This window comes from Camelus dromedarius, chromosome 32, assembly GCF_036321535.1.
Source record: "Camelus dromedarius isolate mCamDro1 chromosome 32, mCamDro1.pat, whole genome shotgun sequence".
NCBI classification, from domain to species: domain Eukaryota; kingdom Metazoa; phylum Chordata; class Mammalia; order Artiodactyla; family Camelidae; genus Camelus; species Camelus dromedarius.
This window is the reverse complement of record NC_087467.1, coordinates 15,721,024-15,747,566: the sequence shown is the minus strand read 5'-3', so window position 1 is coordinate 15,747,566 and position 26,543 is coordinate 15,721,024. Positions and strand designations below refer to the sequence as shown.

Here is a 26,543-nt window from a genome sequence, read left to right as displayed (position 1 = left end):
ATTCTCTTTATGGCTGAATAATATACCCTTGTGTGTGTCACATTTTATCTCCGCCTCCATCAATAGACCCTAGTATTTTACATAAGGAGTATTGGTGGATGTTTGAGTCTTCTTTTTTCTTGTCCAGCCTAGCAAAATGTCAATTTTGTTGGTGGTTGTTAACTTTATAATTTAGGTTACAGTATACCTAGGAGGAAATGTGGTGATCTATAAGTGGAATTACTGTCTCCTAGATATAGATATGGTAATGGATGGGACTTTATGCCTTCTCCTTCTGGGGAGAGAGAGGGTGAAGATATCTTCATTGTAAGTGAAATAGTTGGATCCTGTTAGGTAGATGCATGATGTTACTTCTTTGTTATGTGGAAGTTTAAGTACCATAGAATGGTAAGAATGATGCTGAGTACCCCAAAGGGAGAAGTACTCCTGCTATTTGTGGGAGACTAAGGGGAGACCAACTGGTAAGAGGAGAAGCCATTTTTTGCTTCCTGCCTCTGATGCAGCTTCTGGGTTCCTCCTCAGGCAGGGCAGTTTCTGGGCCTGCAGCAGCAGGGTGTGCCCTGCACTCATGGAGTGCTGACTTTGGCAGTGGCAGTGACAATGGCAGACAACTTTGAGCTCCTGGTCTCCTGCAGCTTCAGTGTGAGCATGGACCCCTGGCTTACTGCAAATACCAGCAGTTCCAACATCAGCAGCGTCAACGGCACAGGAATCCTGGGTCCCAGGTAACATTATTTTCTCTTTCACTCTTCTAGTCCGGAAGGATACTGTTTTCCAGCACTTACTAATTTCTTTTTGCTTCTACTGCCCTTCTAACATGTTTGCAAACATTTGGCTCTATTAAATTCCTTCCATTTGAATATTTAGAGTGGTCTGTTTTCCTGAGTGGACACTAGTTGATACACTTTTTTTCTTGGGCACCCAGCTATAAGCTACATTTTCCCTCCCTTACAGTTAGATGTGGCTGAATACTAGACGATGGCATGTGACTGAGTGATACATGCTATTCAGGGCCAAGACTTTTGAGAAGTGAGTATGCACCCCTCTACATTTTCCCCCACTTTCTTAAGCTAGACATAGATAACTTTAGGGAATGGTGGAACAATAGCATAAGTCTCTTAATCACCATGTTGAGGAAAGCATTAGGCTCTTACATGAATGGGAAACAAAAAATTGTATCTGAGCCTTTATGTTTTGGGGTCTGTTATAGCAGATAGTGTTACTGTAAATAAAATTACTCTCCAAATATTATACATTTTTGCAGACTGTAAAGCAGCCACAAATTCATTCATAGTAGTAGAATAGTAGGTGAATGGCAAAATTCAAAAAAACTTACTGGTTTTAAATGACCCTAAATGTTTTTGAACAAATGGGCAGATAAGCATACATATATGCAAAATGATTGGGTTCTAAACATGACAGATACATGTATGACACAATGTTCTCCAAACTGTGGTGTGTCTCCTTTGGAGAATACCAATTTAAACATCTAGGGATTCAGAAGATGATCTATTGGAGTAAAGGGAGAAATTACAAATTTTTTTTTTTATATTTGGTATCTTATCCTCATGTAATTTCTACTTTTGGGTATGTTATATAACATGTAACATGGTAATACATATATAATTTATACATTAATAAGCACATATATTGGAAGTATATGTTCAAAAACTTTGTATTGAAAGGATGTATGCTCAAAAACATTTAGAGACCATTGGGAAACTGTTAATTTAAGGGCCTTGATGTAGCCTTAACAACATGATACTGTTATAAACTCACAATGTCTTTAATAAGGGGATGGATAGATAAGAGTGTTTAACATACAGAAATTCATCCAGTGTTAGATGGATTTAGTTTTAGCTTATTTCTTAACTTCTTCTGTAATCCTAGACAAGTTACTTAATCAGTGCTGGCCGCATTTTCTCCTTATCAAATATGGAGATTAGGCTAATTTGATGCACTGTGCTCAGCGGTACTCCAGAGGTTTTGATGAGCTTCTGTAGAACCCGGGCAAAGGTAGGAGGAAGAGAAGACAACCAGCAGGTTCCAGCCTTGCTATATTACTTCATCTAGAGTACCTAGCCTCTGTTATACGTCATATATACAGGGGAAGAACAGGATTTGTCAAGATGGGGGGGCTGGGGTGGGAGGAAGGATGGGGAAAGAAAAGAAAACAAAACCCCTGGGCTAGATCACTTCTTAAGATCCTTTTCCATTTTAAGGGCAAATAAAATTCAGTTATTATAACTAATCTCTGGTATTGAGAATAAAAGCCTATCTAAATATTAGATGATGTCTTAGTAAGTATAAACCTCCTAGTGAGGTAAACACAATCAAACATACGGAAAGCCATTATCAATACACTGAACTTGACGTAAAATGCAAGGCTGCACTATTAAGAGTCTTCACTTCTCAGTTGGCCTTTACTTGAGTTAGCTTACTTTACAAAGTCAACCACAGTAGAACTTGTGCAGTGGCCATATTTTTTTCTAAAATATTTTTATCAACTTATTAATTCATGTGATCAATTTAACTGGTTAACAAGAAAAGAAGGAAATCAGATAAGATTCCAGAGAGAGAAGAAAGAGTTGGCAGAGCAGGACTAGCACACTGAACACTTCCAGGATGGAAATGTTTTGAAAAAGACATTTGGCTGGCCTATTTTGAACAAATATTTTAACTGTTTAGTTTTTGAAATAAGCTCTATCGGGCCTTTGGGGTTCCATACTGGTATTTTCCTGTTTTATTGACATGAAAAATTAAGGACATAATTTATTTCACTACATAATAATTCATTGGTTATATTTGACACCCCCTTTCTTTCCACTTGATTATTCACTTCTGCTACAGTATTCCTTGCTCCCTAGACTCTCAGAAAAAGCAACATAATGCTAATAAAGCATCTGTGCTGGGCTATGAACCAATGGTTTTAAATCCTATACACCATAATGTCAGCAACCGGAAACCACACTTACAGTCCTCTTATTTTCCTTTCGAGGTTGTATTTTGCAGTTGGGGACCGAATTATGCATTGAATGGGGGTTGTTACAATGGGCAAGGTGCTTGTGAACTCTTCCCAGGAGCTTGTGCTGTTTGGAGTCTACTAACCACCCTGACTCTGCATGAAGGTAAGACACACATCATTCAGTACCATTCTGCTCAGTTTAAAAACACAACGCTAATTACCCACTGTGATCTGAAACGCTTTCAAATTACATTTACAAAAATACAGGTTGCCCTTAATCTGTGTTATACTCTGTTCTACTTCTCGCCCGTTAAAAAGAAGACCAAAAAGGCATGTAATCCCAGATTCACACTAAGCACAACCAGGTGCACTAGAACTTTATGAATAAAGACTGACCTCACCAGAGGTACCTGGTTTCAGCTGCGCGGGTAGCACAGGGATCCTCACTTCCTCCAGTCCCACCTCCAAGCCGGCGCGACGGCGTTCCTTGCCCGCCCCTTCCCTCACAGCCAACGGGGCGCGCCGCACCATAGGCCGCGACAACTCGGGGAAGCCGCCCCTTCGTCGCCTCAGGCGGGGCTGGGCGTCTGCCCCCGCTTTTCCCGGCTGCACGCATGCGCACTCTCCGAGGGCCCGGGCGAGACGCTTAGGGATCGGTTTTCATCTCCTTTCTTTCCCTACTCGTGCGCCTCTCCAAAGCCCTTCCACCCCACTGTTGCTGAGGATACCCTACTAATCCCTCAGAGAAGGTGCCGCTCCGGCCTTGGGTGCGCCAGTACCCGGATGTGGAGCCGCTCTCGCCCGGCGGGGACTCTGTGGCGGGGCGGAGCGCGGCGGCGTGCGCGGGGCCAGAGAGAAGGGGGCCCCTGGGCCCGGGCGCTCGCCGGACGCCGGGAGGTACCATCGCTGCCAACGGGGGAGGAGGCGGCGCCGGTAGTCGGGCGTCCACCCCGGAGCGAGGGCCCCAGGGAGGAAAAAGGCCGGCAGTTAAGCTTGCCCCCCGCCGCCAGCGCCGTCTCCCCCGGGCTAGCCTCCCCCGGCCCCCTGCGCTCCCCGCGCTCCCGGCCGGGGGAGAGCGTGGTTTCCTGGCGGCCGTCGCTGTAGCCCGGCCGGGGAGCCCGGAGGAAGCGGGGGAGTCCCCGCCCACGGCCCCCTCCCCTCTGCCCACCCTCCGCCGCCGCCGCCGCCGCCGCCGCTTCTGCCTCTGACCCGCTGCAGTCCGGCCTCCAGTCCGAGAGGGGGGCGCGGCGGCGGCGGCGACGGCTGGGGAGCGGCTGTGGGCTCGGCGGGGACCGCGTCGTCGCCCCCGTGAGTTATTCCCAGGTCCCCCGGGGCTCGCTGCCGCCCCCGCCGGCGCCGAGAGTCCGGCCCGGGCCCAACTCCCTCACGGGCCCCCCGGCGGCGGCGGCGGCGGCGGCGGCGGCAGCGGCGGAGCCCACCGCTCGGGCCCCGATGAGTAACTCGAGGAATAACCGGGTGATGGTGGAAGGAGTCGGGGCCCGAGTAGTTCGCGGCCCGGACTGGAAGTGGGGGAAGCAGGACGGCGGCGAGGGCCATGTGGGCACCGTCCGGAGCTTCGAGAGCCCTGAGGAGGTGGTGGTAGTCTGGGACAACGGCACGGCCGCCAACTACCGCTGCTCCGGGGCCTACGACCTGCGCATCCTGGACAGCGCGCCCACGGGTAAGCGGGGTCCACCTGGCCAGAGGGGCCTGCGCGCTTGGGGTAAAGGGCCGGGCCAGGTGTGGGGGCGTCGGGCCGCCTGGGAGAAGCCTGCGGTAGAACGCCTTGCCCGCAGCTCCTGGCTGGAGGGAGAGGAAGGGGAAAGAGCCAAAGGGAATTTTAGGTTCAATACCGGGTAAACAAAAACTTGCGGAGAAGACCTCCCTTTCCCTCTGCCCAATCCCTAAGGGAAATGATGGCAGCAGCATCACCAGAATGCTTTCAAGCCTGGAAGGCACAAAGCCCCGAGAAGACGCCAGACGCTTCCCCTCCTCTTTCTCCTCTAGGGAAGGGGTCTGGAGAGGCCTGTCTAATAAGCCATTGAAATTAATCAGCCACCGAGTGATAACTGTCTGAAGGGAGGCTTGCCTTGCCATATGGTGTTTAGTTGACCGGTTACAATTGCCGAGGGGCCGTTGGTACCCTAGATTTGTTGAGATACCCTTCCGCCTCCTCTAACATGTTCAGTAGCTGAATGCTTCTTGGTACCCTGTGGTTTTTCATCTTAGTTGTTTCATTGTATATCTATATACCAGTAGAGAGAAAAATAGCCCACGATGTTGAACCATTTCTTTGTGTTAAATACTCTTTTCAAGTTGGAGTAGATACAGGGGACACCTGGTATATATATATTTTTAACATCTCAGTTCATATGTAAGGTTATGTCAGAGACTTACCCATTAACAGCAATGAGTCAGTGTCCTTGATTCACCAAATTTCAGGGCATTGTTAATGATTCTAGAATTTTTATATAATTTGATAAATTGAAGGCTTGCTCTCATAAAATAGGTATAATTTATCTTAATAGAATTCATTTTCATGTAGATTTATCCTTGGTGCTCTGTTCAGTAGGAAACAGTTCAAATTTAAAATATGATAGTTTTCAGAATGCTTAAATTTGTTACTTGTAAGGCTTTTAAGATTGAGTTTGGCAAAACCTAGCAAATCCCAAAGTGAGTACATAGTTATTGTTAGCAGCAGTAAAAAGGAAATTAATACAAGGCAACTCAGCTTTTAAATAGATAATTAATGAAATTGTGTTTCTTAGCTGGCTTTTTAAACATTGAAAAGGATGTATGTGAAGTAGCAAAAGAAAAGATTCAACAGTGCAAAAGGGGGCCACCACTGTCACCAGTTTCTTGTGTGTTCTTACAGAATACTCATTGAAAGCATGTGTATTAATCTATTATAAATGTGCAAACCTTTTAAAGAATGATTGGTAAGAAACCGCTATATTCTCTTCTGCGCTTTGCTGCTTAACTTAATAGGACACATTGATGATTGTTCCATGTTAGGACGTGTAGGTCCACCTTATTCTTTCTTAGTTGTGTAATAGTCCAGTGATTGGATACAGCAATGTATTTAACCAGTGCTTTTCTTGATGGGCATTTGTATTGTTTCAGGTCTTCTGTTTCTAATGATGCAGTGAATAAATCCTTGTCCATATAGCCTTGTGCATGTGTACTGAGTACTTCTGAAGTGGAACTGCTGCATCGAAGGATACACATATTTAACTTTTTGATTGATGTTGACTAAATGCCCTCAAGACATTTTACAATTTACCCTCCTAGCAACACTGTATGGGGCATAGGCCTACTTCTGCACACTCTGAAAGTTTTATCATGTTAGCTCAAGCCAAGGTTTGACCATAACTCAATCATTTGGAGGCATCTTGGGATCAGTAATTGCAGGTTTATGAGGAATTTTAAATATCTTTCCAGGGTGAGGGTAGAGTGCAATAAATCCTGTACTACAGCAATTCTTGAAGGAATATTAACGTTGTCTGCATGTTTTAGAGAGTGGAGTATATCTGTTATATAAATAGTTTTATTATCTTTTTAAAAACATATTTTTCAGCGGCTTTAAAATCATAGTTTAATTTACAAGGTAATTTTACATATTATTGTGTTTAGCAATTCATCTTGTTCATCTGATTCAGTTAGCAGACATTTTAAAAGCACTTCAGAGAAAATTAATGTTAAGCAAATAGAGCAAGAAAATAAAGTTTCTTCAAAAAGAAAACCTGTGGTATGTTAAAGTGTAGAACAGTACTGTTTAGTGTTTAGGATTTCTCAGTTTTGGCACTATTGCTATTTTGGACTGATGACTTATTAGGTGATTCTTTGTTGGAGGGGGCTGTCCTGTGCAGTGGGGCCAGCATCCTTGGCCTCTGCTCACTGGCTGCAGTCATGATAACCCAGAATATTTTCAGACATCGCCAGGTCTCCCCTGAGGGGCAAAATTGCCCCCTGATTGATACTCATTGGTTTAGGGATATGTACACGTGTAGTAAAAGTACACCAAGAAAGTAATAATAAATGCCACAATTGAGGGAGTGAATATCTCTATGTGGAAGGAAGTGGAGTGTAGTTGACAGAAGTACCCCAGGGGCTGTAACAATTTTGTTAAGTTTTATGTCTTAAACTGGGTGGTGGGTGCATAGGTGTTTGTTGTATTTTTATGCTTTTTGTGTTCTTAAATTTCATAGTTAATTTTAAAAAGTCTTATAATATTTACTGGGACAACTGAGGTTCTCTTTGATTATTCATTCTTTGTTCCTTACGTATACCCACATTTTATGAACAGGTAATTTATTGCAGTCTGTTTGGGAATTAAGGAATGGGTAACCTTTAAAATAAAATTCTGTGAAACGTCTCTGAGAGTTAAGGATTTTGGAGTGGTTCAGTCATTTTGAATCTTTTTGATACTACTTTACTGTCTGTTGGAGATTTTGTCCGAGGGTTGTACGTGGAGTCTGTAATATTTTGGCACATAAGCTTTATTTTTTCTTTCAGGTGACACATAAGTTTGGTTTTATGGTCTAGGATAGTCAGGCCTTGAGAAGAGGAGCATTGGGTATATATTTGAATGATACAACTTGTATCCAGATATATTTGGTTAATTTGTAGTGACCAAGAAGATTGTGGAAATACGTATGTTATTGTTGAATTAGTTTGGGGTTAATTTTGTGAAGTCTGTAATTAAGTAGGCATAGTTGACCTTTTACCATTTAGTACTGATTTTACAGGATTTGGGAAGAAAGGTGTTTTTACTTAATACTTGTTTTTTGGTCACTTTGGTACAGTGTTGTATTGTTACCAGAGAAAGAGTGGAGAAAATGAATTTGAGTTTCCTGTTAAGGTTCTTTTTACCCTCTTGTTTATGGATAACAAAAGTTAGGGGTAGGGGTGAGGGTCAGTGTTAGAGTGCCTGCTTAGCATGCATGAGGTCCTGGGTTCAATCCCCAGTACCTCCATTTAAAAAAAAAAAAAAAAAACTTAAAAAAGTTGGGGATATAGATGGTTAGGTTTATTCACAACTAGCTTCTAGTATTGTTGGTCCATACTGTTTAGGGGACAGTTCTTTGTCCTTTTCTTCCATCACTAGCAAAGAGTGCTTCTTAGGTCACATGTGGGCCAACTCCTTAGATATTAGTATTCAGTTGAAGGTCTAGAAATGCTCACCCTGGATAAAAAATGAAATAGATTTATAATCCTCAGCTTTTCCTTTCTGAGGCCCCCTATTTCTCTTCTGATCTGTTTCCAAAAGTACAGGAGAAAAGAGTATTGTCAGGGGACAGAGCCTTAGAGGGGGAAAAAAAACAGGACTTGTGGAAACAATGTTTGGGGAATAGGATGCCAGACCTGGAAAGGAGATATTGTGAGATGTTTCTTACTAGTGGCATCTGTTTCCTATAGATCCTATCTATTTTAAAGACTTACGTAGAATGTCTTTTCCTTTTTATCTTCGTCTGCTGAAACAATATTTTAAATGATGACAGTCCATCTAGTTTTAATACTGCCTGTAGATTGCAGCTTGAGACTGAGGACCTCAAGAAATCAACTTGAAGATCTCAAGAAATAGTTACCCTTTTTATCAGTACTTCTCAAACAGACACAGATTACCTGGGAACCTTTAAAAATGCAAATTCTGGTTCAGTAGGTATGGGATTCAGCAAGAGTAGTTCTGAAAGCTCCCAGGTGATGCAGATGATGCTGGCTTATGGACACACTTTGAATTGCAGGATGCTAAGTGATTGCTTGTCTGTTGAGATGTCCAGGCTCTCTGTTGTCTTCTTTTCCCCTCAGCTGATTCCAAGGCTTCATTGTTTGTCAGTAATATATGTCTTCAGTTTTAGAGATGGACGTTACTGGGTGGAGAGAAGGGGGAGAAATAAAGGAACATGAAACAGCTTTCTAATACATGTATTTGTTTACAAATGCAATGATGTCTTACTATATATTCTGGTTCTAAACTTTACTGCTTTATCCCTCTGGTTGGATTAGATACTTCTTTTTGGATGTGTTTCTGAGTAGCAACCCACCAGGGTCTCTCCTCAACCTTTAATTGCTAGGCAGTGTGAGCGCAGTGCTCTCTGTGCTTCTGCCTCCTGCCACAGGCATGCTGTGTGTAATTGTCTTTTGCATGAGATTATTAGTCTGATGGGAAGGAATGTGGGTGTGTTTTCCTTATATCTCCATTTTCTAGCAAAACTATGGCTCTAGATGAATATTTTCTGAATAAAATGCTCTTTTCAAAGAGGTTTGGATTCATTTGATCTGTGGTTAGATAGATATTATCCTGAAACAGGTAAAAGGAAACAGGCTTGGAGAGCTGAAGAGACCGGTCCAGTCACGGAGCTGGTGAATGGCAGATGTAGGGATGAAGAGTCAGGTCATTGCTTTTCCCCTTCATTCTCTCCTCCACTCATAGTGTAGTAGTTCAGAAATGATCACCATTTGTACTAATACTCCTGAGGAAAAATTGATTAGGAAATTAAAATAACTTACTCTGCTCCGTGGTATGGTTATTTGAGTAACTTAACACTGTTGTTGGACTTCAATGGTTTTTCTGTGTGTGTATCCAGTATGTAACAATTAGTTTGTTGTATCTAATTATATTTAGCTTCCTTTAGGAAAACATATAGGTCCTGTGAAAGAGTTTTTGCTGTCAAAGCAAGTAATTGAGTTGCACATGAGGCTGTCAGATTCTCCAGCTCCAGCTCGTCAGCCTTTACTGTCATGCTATTTTTTTTTTACTTTATTGGGGTTCTTAATCTTTTATATTTTCTTTGTTCCAAACAGTGGCTCAAGATGCCAGTCATCCTGTACTCCTGAGGCCAAGCTCTGCCCTTGGCAAAAGATATGACTTGGTCATGTCTACTCAACTATCGGATCTTACCCAACATTCAAATTAGTGAAATCTCACTTTGTTTATAAAGCTTCTTTTGTTTTATGAGAAAAATTGGCCTATTAATATTTATGTTTTTATGTTTGTGGTCAGGGGCAACATAATTACATTGCCTGGTGTGGGAGAAAATTTTCGATTAGAAGCTAGAAGCCAGCTAGCTAGCTTTCTGTTTTACCTATGAAGTTAATGAATTAGATCAATTTAAATATAACTTTTCCTCTAGCTTTGAAAATTTAATTTGACATTAATAGTAAAGAGTTAATAACTAATCATATAGCTAACTCAAGCTCACTTGGGAGATACAAATTACAAAAAAAATTTCACCTCATTCAGATTGATAAAAATTAAAAGTCTAAAAAGAGTATGTACTGATAAAGAATATGGGGAAGTCAGAGCTCTCAAGTTATTGGTGGAATTGTAAATTGGTACAGCCAGTTTGAGAAGCAGTTTGGCAACATCTTGTAAACTTCAAAAATGTATGTATCCTGCAATTGAGAAAATTTACCTCTAAGTGTTATATCCGTGAGATTCTCAAGCACACAACCATAAGGCGATATGTATAAAGAAATTCATTGTAGTATTTGTAAAAGCAATAATTTGAAAACTACTGAAAATTTGCATGTAAAGTTATGAGTATATTATGTTGCGTGAGTCCCATACAATAAAATGTTAGCAGTTAAAATGAAAGATTAGCCTATATTTATCAAGTATATGGTGAGTGAAAAAGATTTCAAAGAGATACTGTAGATGAGTTTATGCTTTTTGTGTAAGTTTGAAAGAAGACTAAAATTTTTTTTTTGTGGAAAAATATATGTCGAGAAAGGATAAGCAGACTGAAAGGATCTAACCTCAGGGTGGCCAGAACTTTTTTTTTTTTTTTTTTACTGGGCTTTTTGTTCATTGTTTTTGAAAACCTTGATTTAGTATGTTAGTAAATTGAGTGTGATTCTAAATTCATTTTGTTTCCATTCTTGATTTTGCTGGATGCTATAGCTTTCAGGAGACCTCATAAAGATAGTAGATCCAAAGAGAAGTGCATTCTGATGAGTGTATGCTGGTTATTAAGCTGTTGTCTCTTGGCTTCATCTTCACCTCTGTACTCCTCCCCCTCAGGCTGGGCTGGGACTCTGCACATGGTTTTTCCTTTGCCAGCTGGATCCCTGTTGGCTCTACCAATAAGGGGCGCTGAATAGAGACTGGAAGGCTTTGGGAATGGGGAGGGATTTGCTCTTCCTGTAGGTATCATCTCACTGAGCAGAATTTCAGTATTAGTATTTAATTATTGCTTATTTCCAACACCATCAGAAGTAGCTTGATGTGCGGGGTTCCTCCCTCTGTCCTCCAAATGACACTAGCACCTGCCAGTCACAAGCCCTTTCTAAAGGTCTGGATTCCAGCCCTATGGGACCCCTCCTGTAAGCCTCTTACATTTTAATAATCCTATTTCACTGTTTCGCCATTTTTAGAAGTGGTAGATTGGTGTGGTTTCTGTTTCCTGACTGGACCCTGATTAATATAGTGTGTTTCCTAAATCTCAATCTTATTTTTCTGTCCCATTTACCAGTTAGGTAAAGCTTTTTATTGAAATTTAGCTGGTAATTTTCTATCCTTTCTGATGCTAATAATTTCTTACAAATGAATTGAAGGTGTTTCACGTTTATATTTTGAATAAGTGAATTCAAAATCCACTGAGTTTAAAATGAAATAAAATAACTTTCTTTTATAGATGCAGATATTACAGTTTATTGTGATACACATCATTTCAGCATTAAAGACCATATAATGGTAGAAGTATCTCCAGATGTCAATTTTCACATTGCTAACCGCAGTTTCTTTTGGACAGCATTTATTTTCTTACTTGTTGTCAGACATTACCATTACCTGGAAGGGGTAGATTAAATGAGTATAATTTAAAAAATACGTTTTTTAGGGAGCATAACTTTTCACTCCAGAAAAGGTGTGCAATTTGGAAACATTTATTTTATAAAAAAAAATACACAACTCATTCTTAATTTTGACTCTTAAGTACTCAAGATAATCAGCCACATGTTGTTTTGTATCATTAGGACACACTCCACAAGTCTGCTTAACTGGGCACAAAAAAGCTGCAGCATGTCTTAATGTGCCACAAGTGAGCAGCAATGTTGGGCCCTCAAACTCTCAAACTCACACAGCCTCAGTACACCTTGTACGTCATGTGTGATGTGCCATTTTTTTGTAGGGACCCGCTGTGGGTGCTACTATCAGCTGACTAATGTACAATTTGTAACCTAATTTCAGTCTTAGATTTTTAGGGGAAAAAAAAAATAAATGTAAGTTTTAATGGAAGTCCACAACCCTTTATTCAGAGTGTTTGGGGCTGAGTTTATAAACTTGTGGGTTTTGGAGCCCTGATGTGCTGTGTTTGCCACATAGTCCACAACACCCACTTGCAGGTCCACAGCAGCACCCTGTCATCAGGTACAGCAGACCTTCTGTGGAGGCATATGAATGATTATACTGAGGGGCTAGATGCAGACTTCATACTGTACGTAGCCTCTTGTTCAGGTGAGTTTGCTGCAGGTTAATAGAAAACTTGATTTTCAGGATTTTGGAACTATAAGTAAGAGATTGTGAGCTTATCTCTCGCATTTCAGAGATCGTCTTCTGTGTTTCCTGGGTCACGTACCTCTCTTTGGAAACCATTGCACTAACTCATCAAGCAGGAGCTTATTCATTTTGAATATCTATAGGAAGTGGCTTTTTTAGAACGTTCCTCCTTATCTCCTAAGCCCATTTCTTCACTCACTTTCATGTGTCCCTGTACCAGTTGAGCTTACCTTTTTTTTTTTTTTTACCATCATCTTTGCATTACAACAATTAAACTTTCTCTTCAGACGGCACTAGGAACATAGCAACAATTTTTATCTTTGCTCCTAGGTTAGCTCTGTGTAAGTAGGTTCTTGTGAAATAGTCTGGTACCTGAGTTATCTTTAAAACTTTGTTTAGAGATGGGGAAATGGTTCTGAATTCTGAAAAACTGGCTTATAAATGAACTTGTAGAACACAGCTAGGATAAGGTGGGGTTCAGATTCATGGAGGAGATAATGGAACACAGCAGGTAGTCCAGACCCTCATTTTTGGCTGTGGAGTAATTTTTAAAGCATATTTACTTTTGTAGATGCTTCCTTTGGTTGAGTTTTCTCCTGGGGTGGATTTATCCTCCTAATGATAAATTTGTTTCTAAAGAAAGCAAGAAATGGGTGGAAACTTTTTAATATTTAAAAAAAAATCATTATTTGAATTCTGGGAGTTTTGCAGGCCTTAGTGATAATGAACCATAAAAGCTTGAGATTGTAATATTTTATGTTCTAATGCCTTGCTCACACCTCTCTCCCGATCTCTTTTCATGGAATAATGGAAAAGTGGAGTAGTACTAAGTTTCCCTTAGTTGGGAAATCAGAGTATTTGTTCATTTTAGATTTTCTCACATGAGCTTGTTAACTAGCGGAATTGGACTAACATTTACTGACTTCCTGTTAGGCATCAAGAACTATGCTAAATATTCTACATACTTTATCTTACTTAATCTAACTAAGTAGCTTTACTGATGAGAAAACAGACTATGAGAACTAATTAGCCTAAGATTTTAGAAGTATTTGATGGTGGAGATTCAAATCCAGTTTTGTCAGTCCCCCCCCCCTTATAACATTAGTCTTAAAAAGACTTAATTCTTCATGTGTAAAATGAAGTTGGAGTAGGTCAAGGTATGCAGATAGATGTTTTGCTTCTAAAATGAAATAATGAATTTTTATCTGCTAGCAGGAAAAAAAAATTAAGTGGATAAGCACATTTTTGTTTGACCACATTATTATTTTTTTGGTATAGCAGAATTTATCTCACTGTTCTTTTGCATGAAATCTCATAAAATTATGATAATTTATCATATTTTTAAAAGTGAATTGTATCTATGACTGTTTCATTATGTTCTTTTTTTTTTTTTTTTAGAATTCACATATATGTGAAATCATACAACATTTGTCTTTAATTTATTTCGTTTAGCATAATTCCCTCTAGGTCCATCCACGTTGCAATGGCAAGATTTCATTACTTTTTATGGACAAGTAATATTCCATTGTGTGAATCTACTATATCTTCTTGAACCATTCATCTATTCATGGACACATAGGGTGCTTCCATATCTTGGATAATTTGAATAATGCTGAAATGATAACTAGGGTGCATTTATCTTTTTTAATTAATGTTTTTGTTTTCTTTGGAAAAATATCTAGGAGTGAAATTGCTATATCATATCGTAGTTCTATTTTTAATTTTTTGAGGGGCCTCCATACTGATTTCTATAGTCACTTCACCAGTTTACTATTTCTCTTTCTGATACTTTAGTGTTAGTGTATAGAAATGTAACAGATTTCTGTATATCATGACCTCATTAATTTTCTACCTTTGTGTAACAAGGTCTAAAAATAACAAATATATTACTAAAATTGCCAGTTGTATGCCTAATTTGACACCTTGTTTCTTTTGTTTGAACTATATGAGACATGATTGTAATTTTATTATGCAAGCTTATAATAGAGTAGCAGAGGCTGCAAAAATAGATGAGAGAATTACTTCTAACAAAAAAGATACGAAAAGAGAGTTTTAGAATTTGGGTGAACAACATTGTAAAATTATTATAAGTCAATAAAAAATGTTAAAAAAAAAAAGAATTTGGGTGAGACACTTTCAAAGACATTTCCTTAACTCTTGGAAGTAGATGGTGTTTCATTCTACTACATTATTGAAATTAACTAAGAAATAGATAATCTTTTCACTTTTTAAAATAGATCTCTTTGAGATTGATTTGAATATTAGAATAGGATTTAATAACTGATATTTTGAATCCAGTAGGTTGAATGGGGAACATGATGCCCTAGATGTGTAATTATTCTTCAAATAATATCAGAGCTAAGTAGGGAAAAAACCCTGGTTGGAGTGGAGAATGTGAGAGGCCAAGCTTTGTTATGAGACTCACATGGGTTTGACCTTACTAATGTGTGACTTCATAGGCTCAGTTTCTTTGTCTATAAGTGAGGATAATAATGTCGACCTTTTAGTATTGTTGAGAAGGTTAAATAAAATGTATGTGAAGCGCCTGGCTTGATACTGATTTAAATAGTGACTAGTATTATTAATAATAACAGTCCAATTTTCATTAACTTACTGTTTCTCAAGAGTAAGGGATGTGGCACATACCAGTCAGCTGACAGGTCACAAAGGTCTCACCCTCGTGAGGAATTTTAATTAACACTTCAGCCAGTTTCTAAACCAGTAAGTACTTTGATGGTTCAGGGAGAATAAGTCGCATACTCTACTTGCTTAACCCTCTTTAATCTCTGTAAACTTTTGTCACATTGATTTGGTGTTAAAGTTCAATGGATCCATAAATCAGAAATAGGAATTCTTGGTTGGTTTAATGACATCAGCAAACAGTTATGCCACAATAAATAATTGCATTTAGACATTGGTTAATGACTTGCAAATTATTGAAATGTTAGGTGAAATCTTTTAATTAGGGGAAAAATTAGAGGACTAACTAGATGCTATACTGGTCTACTACAAATGTTTATTTTTTATTTTAAAAAAGTTTAAAAATTTATTGTATAGTATTTAAGATATCTAAATAGGTAAGTGGTTAATAAATACATGTGAACCTATCTAGAAACAAAGCGTTGCTAATAAGTTTGAAACATTCTGTGTACCTCTTCCCAATTTCATTTCCTTCCTCTCCTAAGGTAACTGCTATATAGAAATTAGTAATTCCCATGCATTTCTTTACATTTGTGCTATGTTGTATATATCTGCAAATAATATATAGTACTTTATTTGCAACATTTTAAATTCTTATATAATTTTAACATTCAGCATTATGGTTGAAGGATTCATCCATGTTGAATTATGTGGCTCTTGAACATTCATTTTAGGAATCCATTGTATACCTAATGATGTCTTCACCCCTTTGTTAATGAACATTTATGTTGTTTAGTTTTTCTTTTGCTGTTGTAATTTAAATATTCTTATTCTATGCAGAAGTGCTTCATATAATGAACTGCTTGTAGTGAGAACCGTCTCTCAGTCATCTTTTCTCTCTAAAAATTTAACATTTTACTTAAATAAATCAGTGCTTTGTGAATTTGAGCTGCTTTCCTTGGCTCCCTTAAGCACTTGTGGTTATTGATCTCGACTAACATGTTTTACTGTTCACATAAAATTTCCCAACAAAAAGACTTAAGCTATGTAAATTCTGTAAGTTATTGAATTTAGGCGAGACGGCATGAAAACGTAGAGCAGATGGTCATTTGAGTATTAGAATGAGTCAAAAGCTATCATCAGTTGGTTCATTTAACGGTGGCAGATGTCTTCATAAAGCTTAGCAGAGGGAAAGAGCATTAACTCTCTAGGGTAATATGGTGTTCTATAGGAAGGGGAAAAAGCATTAATGGGTTTAGTTAGGGAATTAAGTTTTATGAAATAAAAATTTTAAGGAATAGCTCTTGCCAAGGCTTAAGGAGGTTTAGACTCCTGGTGGGGAATGGTTTTAGATGAGAATGAATTGGGTTGCTGTGGTCAGGGGAAACGAAAAGCTACCAAAGTGAGAGATCAATAAAATGTTGGCCATGTTCATTTAATGCTCTTTCTCCTGTTACGTGTTTTCTTTAAATAGCAACTTTTGTTTTAAAGTCAATTAATTGCATTCTTATTAAAAATTCTGTATTACTTGATTTGGTAGTGGACAGGGTTGCTTTGTGTACTTTTTCCAGTTCTCAGCATTAGTCTGTTTCACAGCTGTTCAGTAACTTTATTGGCATTTGAACTGTGGGAACCAAGAAAGGATTTGGATGTGCTTTGTGTGCATTAATGGTTTTCCTGAAGTATTCTTTAAAACCATGAATTGTAGAAGTTTTTTTTTTAAACCAGTTATTGTGTGTTTAAATTGTTCCTTATAAAGAAAGCTTGTACTCAGATTATGAACTCATGAATATTGTTATTGTTGTACTTTGTGGAAAATGAACTTAGAGATGAAAAAGATATAACTAGAGGAGTAGCTGAAAAGTGGACTTTTCTTTTTCTGGTCTGGTGGGGAGGTTGGGATACATTTTCCGTATGCCTTTCATCAATCAACACTCATTTGAAGAGCTGTCCAGATAGTTTAGGATATACCTCTTAGTGTATAGTGGATACTGATTTGTTTAGTGCATTTGACTTTTTGTGATGACATAGGAGACCTATTTTAGACCTTGTTCAGAAACTTAACCACCATGTGGACATTTACTGTTACTGCTGTTTGATATTATGATGTTTTTGGCCATGGTGCTTTCCTGTGGTAAGACAAATTAGACTCTAACTTCAGGCACGTGGCAATGAGGAGTGTACTTAGAGCAGGTATATATATATATGTATTTTTCTTTTTCATAAGCATGAAATAGCTCAGTTAGGGTAAGGGTTAAAGGAAATAAAAATTTCTGAGTAGCAGTTACCCACATTTAAAGTAACTTTGAAACTTGGTTTCTGTAAATGCTTGCTTTGAGTTCCTCATGGTTTTGTTTATTTTTAGCTTTTATTTTAACTATAAGTGACATATACCAGCATTTCTGATGCTTATACTACATATTAAATACCCCTACTCACCCAACTGCTTCCTAGAATTAATAAACACTCAGTGTAGAAAACTTGGAAAACCACAAAGGGCAATCTCATCAGCACATTTCGGGGCTTATATTTCTGTTTTTTTGTGCACATGTATTATATGTAAAATGTAATTTAGTTACTTTTTTCTAGAGTTTATTACTTCTTGTTCCTCAAGGAGGGAGAAAAAAACACAACAAACCCAATCGTAGTATATTATTTCCCATTAAACTGGGAAATTTGCTTGCCTATCGTTGTCTGAAGTTTATTGTTGATGGGGAAAAAGTTGTCACTGTCTATACTGATGAAAAAAGAAGAGATAGAAAATGTTTAGTCTGTAATTTGTACTGATTAAAGTATTTGCAATCTGTTATCTTGAAACTATATGGTACATTTGAAATGTTATTTCCTGCTTTATTGAAATACTTTTAACATGTGTTCTTGTTTTTTCCCTTAGGGAATAATATTCAAATAAGCATGTATCCTTGTTTTAATAGGCATCAAGCATGATGGAACCATGTGTGATACCTGCCGCCAACAGCCCATCATTGGCATTCGATGGAAATGTGCGGAGTGTACAAATTATGATTTGTGCACAGTTTGTTATCATGGAGATAAACATCATTTGAGGCATCGCTTTTATAGAATTACTACACCGGGAAGTGAGCGGTATGAGAATCAGTTTTTCCTTTCATTATAATTCCATGTTTCTATTAAATTTTTTTATACTATTCAGCCTTAAAAATAGGATTAGGAAATAGCTTCTGACAGCTGATTTAGTCAAGAAGTAGCAGATTGCAGGCTGGATGGGGACCAAGCCTAACATACAGTGAGAAAAGAGCTCTATGAAGGTGGAGCTACATGTATTTTTCCAAGATAGTCTGGAGACTTGGCACTACTGGGAAATGCAAGGCAGCCCAAGAGAGGCTGATTGTTTTCTTCTCACTATGCATTCTATCCTTTTAATTGCTACCTGATGAACACTAGAGCCCATTTATTGAATCAAGACATATTTATTAAGACTATGGAGCATTTAGGCTATACTTGTGTGAATTTGAAGATAAATTAAAGTGGTATTTGGTGTAAGCGAGGAGTATATGGTGTAAATAAGAAGTTTACAAGTTAAGGGATTATTTGATCAACAGTAATTATCATGTTATGTTTCAGACTGTATAGAGGTATTAAGTGTCTTAAGAGCAAAGAGAGAGAAGTGGTAATTGCGGATGTGTGCAGAGTCTCAGGTGACTGAGTATGCTCATGTAGATATGAATAATGCATTGGAGCGAGTCAAGTCAGTGATAGGGAGACAACAGGAATAATAGAAAAAAAAGATTTTGGTGTCAGACTGTCCTAGTTCAAATCCTGGTCCTGCCACTTATTAAGTAAACAATTTTCAACAAATTATTTTTGTCTTTTTTAAAATTTATTTTTTTATTGAAGTATAGTCAGTTTACAATTTCTGGTGTATTTTTGTATTTTGCTTACATTTTTTAAAGTTAGGGTATAGTAAAGACATTCTGAAAATAAATAGAATAATGAGATTAAAGTAGAACAAAGGGGAAAAAAAACCCAGATCTTACTAGGTTTTAGAAATGAGGATATGGAAGAATAAGAGACAGAAGGCCTTGGAGAACCACGCTGGTCTAGATAGTTGGATATAGAATCTTTTTCAAGGTCCATAGTCTTTTGTAGGTATGTACTACTTTGGAGACACTGTAGTGCCAAATCCAGGCCTCAGATTTATCTTACTTGACATACACAGTGCTGGAAATTTTCGAAGAATTGCTAACCTTTTAAAACCAGGTAATTTCACAGGAAAATCAAGTTTATGAATTCTTAGCAATCCCCCCCCCCCCCAAGGGCCTGCATTTGTTCCCGGCAACAGTGGGCTGAAGCACAGGGGCACCTGCACCCTTTAGACAAATCATACTCTTGAGTTGAGCAAAGTCCCTACCACTCCCGGTTGTCTTTCTCAGCCTCAGGTCAACTGCCCTTTGCCGTTTGTCTTTGCTGTGGTGCTTTCTCAGGCCCCAGTTTATAGTACTTGCCTGACAGTTGTAGGGGTTTGAGTTTGCCATCTCTGAAGTGGTGAAGAGTCTAGTGATACCCTGAAGTGGGGAGACTGGGTTCATATGTTGATTCCTTTTCAATGTAACTTTTGTGACCTTGGACAAATTACTTACCTCTTTGGGACTCAGTTTCCTCATTTGTAAAATAGTATAATAATACCTTCATCTTAAGGAATATAACAGACTTTGTACCTCTGTAAGTGCTTTTATGTATAGGAAAAGCTGAGTAGATATTAGCTGTTATTATTCTAGTTACTACTGTCTTCATCATCGTAACTTATGGAATGTGGAAGATAATTCCTGTAACATGCTCTTATGGTGTTAACCAGAACAAAGAAGAATCTTTTATATTTTCAAAATCTTTTTCTCTAATCTTGTTTTAAATAATAATTTTTTGTTACCTATTTTTATATAAATTTAAAAATAAATAATTTTATTTTTAGGGTTCTGTTAGAGTCTCGTAGAAAATCTAAGAAGATTACAGCCAGAGGGATCTTTGCAGGTGCCAGAGTGGTGCGAGGAGTGGACTGGCAGTGGGAAGATCAGGACGGAGGGAATGGACGGAGGGGAAAGGTAAACTTTTGTTTTTAATTCATCATGTTATTCTAGAATATTGTATGTTCAGTAGGTTTTTATGACTACTATAACTGAATTTCCTGGCCCATTTTTTTTTTTTATGCCAACAACAGTTTTTAAGTTTTCATTTTCTTTTCCTGGGGGAAAAAAGATTATTCCTGCTCTGTTGTAAATATTGGCATTCAGTGAGAAGATTGTTCGGTAGATGCTTCCTTTCCACCTTTTTTTGTATCGCCATTTTGTTGTCCAGAATGCCTTTCTGAACACCCTGTTCAGGCCAACTCTCCCTAAGCAGTAGCTTATGCTCTTGACTTTCTTGTTATTAAAATTTCATTTGAATTTACTTGTTTTATATTCCCTTCCCTCAAAGGCCCATTTCTTAGGCGTAATAGGCAGCTACTTTGTTATCCAGTCCACCTAACTCTTCACCCTCCTCAGGTGACATGTAGAGATGTCTGGAGGTCAGTTATTCTGAGGGGAATTTTGTGGAGCTTCTTTAACAGGGTGGGATAGCCAGAGGTAGTAGGGTAAGTGGGTTGTTTTATTTATTTTGGATTTCATGTTACCTTTACTGATTATGCATTCATTGATTCAGTCAATCAGCCAGTATTGAATGTATATTCTCTGTGTTATGCTAGATGCACTGAAATGAATAACATTTCACATTTGAGACTTAGTTATCAATGACTATCAGTTCCACTGTTACCTGCTTTAAAAAATTGTTTCTAGCATTAAGGAATGATAATTTTAAAGTTTGTGTCATTTGAGGAACTCTTCCTAGGAACTCAGAAGCCTCTTATACAACTTGGAACTATATAGATTTTCTTTAAGATTTTTAAATGTTTTGTTAAATAGATGTATTGTTATATTGATTTCACTTTAAGTAATAAGGTCTAATTTTAATGTTTGGAAGTCAAACATTTTAGCCTTTATATTTTAAGTACTTTGATTTTTACTAAGGAAGCAAGGCTTTTTTTTTAATTTAGTAAATACTTATTTCACTATGTGCAGGATTCTATTCCAAGCATGAGCGTTATAGGAATAAACAAAAGAGGCAAAGTTCCTACTCTCCTGAAATCTATATTCTAATTAGGGGAGATAGACATCCAAAAATATAAATCTAAATTGTGTAACTATAGTGTGGCCTCTGGACCAGAGTATTGGTGCACCTGATAGCTTGTTAGCAGTTTAATAGGTAATAGGTTCCCTTCCACCTAGACTTTGTAAATTAGGATCTTCATTTTAACAAGATCCCTAAGTTATTTAGGTGCACGTTAAAGTTTGAGAAGCACATTTTTAAAAAGAAAAAAATAGTGTGAATTTGGGAAAGGCTCCACCCCTAGATGAGTAGGGTGTTATGGGGACATGCGGAGAAGAGGTGCCCCTTTGTGGGTGGGAACAGCCTTGCCCCAATGCCAAAGGTCTTGGTAAGCCGAGCTCAGGCTGGAGGTCAGCCTCTACTCTCCTCCTTGGCAAGGCCCTTTGTGCAGTGAACAACTTCCATAACCATTTAGAGCAACCCTGTGTCACGACAGGATATATAAAAAGTATGTTAAAGTTTAAAAAAATAGTAGTAAAATTTTACAAAGTAAGCTTTTGTTCCCAACATACAGATTAAAAAGTAGAATGTTATGAGTGTCCTTAAAAGCCTTCTGTTTATCCTTTCCCAGTTCCTAGCCCTGCAAGGTAACTGATCCCTGCTGTCATTATTCCATTACTTTTCTTTATTCTTGTGTGACTTAGTGCTGTGTCCTGTAACATTTAGGATTTAATTTTTGAGAAAGCAAGTGCCAGGCACAAATCTAGCTATTGTATGGACAAAGCAGAATTCCCTCTTTCAGATGAAAGCTCCTAGGAGAATAAAACTGAATTGAGTCTCTGAATAACCTGTCTCGCTTCTCTGGGAATTTTTAAGAGTCCTTCTAGGGTAGTCAGTAGGCAAAGTTATTGGTGAGTCCTTGCAAACACAGGGCTCAACACAGTCAGGACATCAGGGCAGGGCAGCAGTGCTGGGCACTGGACAGGAATATGGTCAGATAGCTTGAATTACTATGCACTTTTTGCTTCTAAACTTGCCTTAATCCATCTCAAAGTTTTAGGAGTAGATAATAGAATATTCTGTGGGGTGAGATGAGAGACCTCAGCTGATTTAGGTGGCAGGAAATTGGGGGTGGAGGGGAGAGTGGGAACCTCATCATTACATAGTCCAGCAAGCCACATATACTTGAGAATTTGGGTCAGGCTCACTCAGGCAGTGTGTCCTCAGGTCAATAAAATGGTGCAATAGTGGTAGGGGTCTTGGTGATAAGAGCCTTCAGGATGTCTGGACTGTGAATCACCTGGCTGCAGTTTAGACACATTGCTTGCCCTTGATGCCTGATGTACCCATCAGTCATCCTGGAAGCTCCCTTTGATGGATTCCTTTGCCTCTTTCCTGGCTGGATCTCATGTTTTCTGTATCCCATTATATCATCGTACTTAGCTTACTCATTGCTTTGGTAGAGTACACATATTCCAGTAACGTCTTTTGAAAGAGTGCATGAGAAGTAAATTTTTAATACTTTCATTCTAAAAATTTTTTTAACTTTATATTTTTCCTCACATTTAATTATATAGTCAGAAGGCTGGAAAAAATTTTATCAGCTTTTGAAAGCAGTTGCTGCTGAAGTCTGAAGCCTCCTAGATGGAACTTTCTAGGTTTTTTTTATTATATTGGCACTTTTTAGGGGGATGAAGAATGGCATTCTTGAAGCTTTGAGTCATCAGTATTACGTCTTTGGCTTGTTACAGTTTAATATTTGTTCCATTTTAAGAACAAAATGAGGCAAAATAAATGAAACCATCTAGCACATGTGACTGAGTGAAGGAACTAAGTATAATAGGTAGTCTTCAGGGTAACATCGTTTAAGCACATGTTTGAAATGTAATTTTTATTGTCTAATTCTTTTTGACTGTATGTGTGAATGAAGACAGTTTTAAAGTCCTCCTTTTCCCTTTAATGCTGGCTGCTCTGTTCCAATCCCCTTGTGTAACCCATGTGAACAGTGTGTAGTGTATTCTTTTCTTACCTTTTTTTTCCACTGAGGTTCAAGATTCCCAGCCCACTGTCATTACTACATGTACCCAACTATATAGCTGGTATGAACTATATTAAGGGGTGTATACCAGCCCAGGCTGATGTTGCAGTACTGACTCAGCCTGTGGCACACCATGTGCCAGCGTATACACGATTTTTGCATAGTGACAACAGTGTTAACACAAAAATGAACATGTCAAGTGCAGGCTTTGGCAGACATAATGTAAGGACACTGTGGAAGTGTGTAGTGGATTCTTAAAGGGTTTCTTAACTACCTACATTAGTATTTCAAGACTTTTCATTTTACAAATGCTTTTGAATATGTGTTAATTGTTTCATATAGGTGCACTAGATACATTTTCTTCTTTTTAAAAAACTTTTTATTATGGAGAATTTCAAACATACACCAGAATAGAAAGAATAGTATAACAAATTCCCACACACCTAACACCCAACTTCAAAAATTATTGGCATTAAAAAAAATGCCATTTATTTGTTAAGGAAAGCAGGTTCTTTGGATTTGGCTGATTGATTCTTTATGGTATTCTTTGTTGTTCCTCTAACTATTGTATTTCTTATAAACTAGTTGTTAGACATAGAGATGTGATTAGATTCAGGTTCAAATTTATTTTGACGAGAGTACCCCATCAGGGGTGTGTATTTTCATTGCATTGCATCTAGAGGCACATTAAGTCTGATTAGTCTGCTATTAGTGGTGTTAACATTGATCAGTGGATGCAGGTATTGTCAGTTTGATCCTTTACAGAGTTTCTTAGCAACCATTTACCTAATAGTTTTAGCAGCCAGCCATTCCACATATATTTCTTAATCAGAATTGGAAGTGTGAAATTAATGTAGTTATTTTCTTATGCCTTCCACTTTATTTCCTCCTCAGTAAACCAGATCATATTAACAACTGAAGGACTTTCATTTAGTCATTCAGAACTTGAGTAATGAACTTGCTTATATCCTAAGAAATATGAATTTAGGATGAATTTGATTTAATTAAAATTCATAATCTTTGTTTTTCAGTTGATCAAATGCTTTTTTGTCCCCCTCATAAAATCACAGACTTATTTAATCTAGCATTGCATTTTTAAAAATAAATGAAATAGAATCTGACTATATTAGAATCAGAAGATATTTTTTGCTAAAAATTGCATGTTTCACTTTAGAGTGTTAGAAACTCTTGCTTTGTAAGGTAATACCGTGATTAGTTGTGAAGATCATAAAGCAAAGCCTGACAGTGACTCTATGTTCAGGGATAGTAGTTACCTCTGCTGGGAGGCAGAAAGGTGGGATTGATGAGAACCACACAGGGGACTTGAAAAGTACTGGCAATATTGTCTTTCTTAATCTGGTATTCATTTCATTTTTAAAATTATTTTTTAAAGTTTACATATATTATATTTTTATAGTGTATAATTTATTTTAAAATTAAAAAGAATAAATGGTCTCATTTGCTAACAATTTGAAATATCTTTCAAATGTTTAGTTAAATCTTTTGCATGTGTGCAACTTCCCATTCTGAGCTGTAGACTGGTTCACTTGAGAATACCCAGGTTTAGTGCTCATTGTGTGTCATTTTTATGTAGTTGATTCTTGGCCCTTAAGCAATAGCAACCCCACTATTATTATTTTTTTCATGTCAAATGTGCTAACGAATCAGTCTGATGGTATGTGGGATCTAGAGATTGTGTCTAGGTTTCCATTGTAGGCACAGTAGATGGCTTGCTTTTGGGGGCAGCTGAGGGGTACTGCTGGAGGAGCCAAGTCCCTCAAGTCTTCTTTAAACATGGCCATGCTTATCAGCTTTCAGCTGCCGGGAGAGCTGGCCTTTTTTGAATTGTTCAGGGTATTTAGTCAAAGATTTAAAATTTTATATCAAATAATAGGTTTAAAAGAATACACTGTTGTTAGAAGGGACCCTTTAAAGATTTTAAATTTTGTATTGAATTTTGTATTTTCTGATAATTCATCACTGTATAATCACTAAGCCTCCCAATTTAAAATTACTGTCGTGGTTTGTTTGTTTGTTTGTTTATTTAACTGAATATCGTTGATTTACAATGTTGTATTAGTTTCTGGTGTACAGCATAGTGATTCAGTTATACATATAGATATTATATATACATATGCTTTTTCATTACAGGTTGCTACATCTGTGGTGGTTTTAGAAATTACTGTATAATATTCTGGAAAAATGTCCGTATAATTCAATTATATGTTAGAAGTGACATATATTTGGCAAATAAGTATTTTTCATAATCCTGTTACACAAGATTATAACTGAAATAATTTTTTAAGATGTAAGTATAATTAAAAGAACTAACCCCATCTCTCCCCTTAAATTGTTTTTTTTCCCCCCTCAAAAAATTTCCTTAGGTGACAGAAATCCAAGACTGGAGTGCATCGAGCCCACACAGCGCAGCCTACGTTCTCTGGGATAATGGTGCTAAGAACCTTTACAGAGTTGGCTTTGAGGGCATGGTAGGTGTAAGAACCACAGAAGGTGAAAATATTGGATGGGTGAAAGAAGGGAAATAAAAATAGCCTTTATTGTATTCGTTCATTCTTTTCTTTTGTCATCTCTTTTTGTCAGAATACAGCCATCTGTATCATGAATATGCAATAGAAGGGAACATCTGTAAAGTGAGAATTTAATACAATAGGTGTTAAGATTATTTTTAAGGAGTTTTTTCCCCTGTATTTTTAAAGCATGGTGTTGATAATTGGAAATGACTGACCTAGAAACATCGTGAATTACTTAAGTGCTTAAAGAGACTAATGGCAGTTTATTCAATGGATCGCCCTGTATTTCTGCATGTCATGAATCCTTGTTGACCTCAGCTGTTTATAGAGTGTAATGAAATATTATATTAATGCCAGAGTATGAATGCCTTTTATATCCTTTCCATCTTGAATACATTTTTCATTCAAAGAATTCTTAAATTTCACTTTTTCTCCAATTGTTTTATGCTCATTAGGTGAGAGAAAGATATCCCACTGTGCCTTTGCCATAATTTATTCCATTTTTACATATGAGCAAGCTCTGGGACTCTATAAACAGATACTTTACTTGCCAGTTTTTATAATTGTATAGCATTGGTTATGAGTTTTCCATTATTTTCTTCATGCCTCTCCCTGTTTTTAAACTGGATTTTTGTAGCATTCCAACTGATAATTAACTTGCTTCAAATGCAGCCTTCTGTGCTCTGTGCACTCAGGCACTTAATAAGTAGTATGTACTTAGATTGATCCCATTCTTTTTTGGTGGCTGAG

At 37.9% G+C, this 26,543-nt stretch overlaps 1 protein-coding gene across 1 annotated transcript in view; it reads left to right on the top strand.

The window, feature by feature from the left end:
- Positions 1–4,363: 4,363 nt before the first annotated feature.
- MIB1 (MIB E3 ubiquitin protein ligase 1) overlaps positions 4,364–26,543 on the top strand; it is a 91,017-nt gene continuing 68,837 nt past the window's right edge. Inside the window, exons 1-4 of the mRNA XM_010976836.3 lie at positions 4,364–4,646; positions 18,038–18,209; positions 20,053–20,182; positions 25,647–25,751. Coding sequence (XP_010975138.1) covers positions 4,418–4,646; positions 18,038–18,209; positions 20,053–20,182; positions 25,647–25,751 — 636 coding nt within the window. The 5' untranslated portion in view covers positions 4,364–4,417. The remainder of the gene's footprint in view (positions 4,647–18,037; positions 18,210–20,052; positions 20,183–25,646; positions 25,752–26,543) is intronic.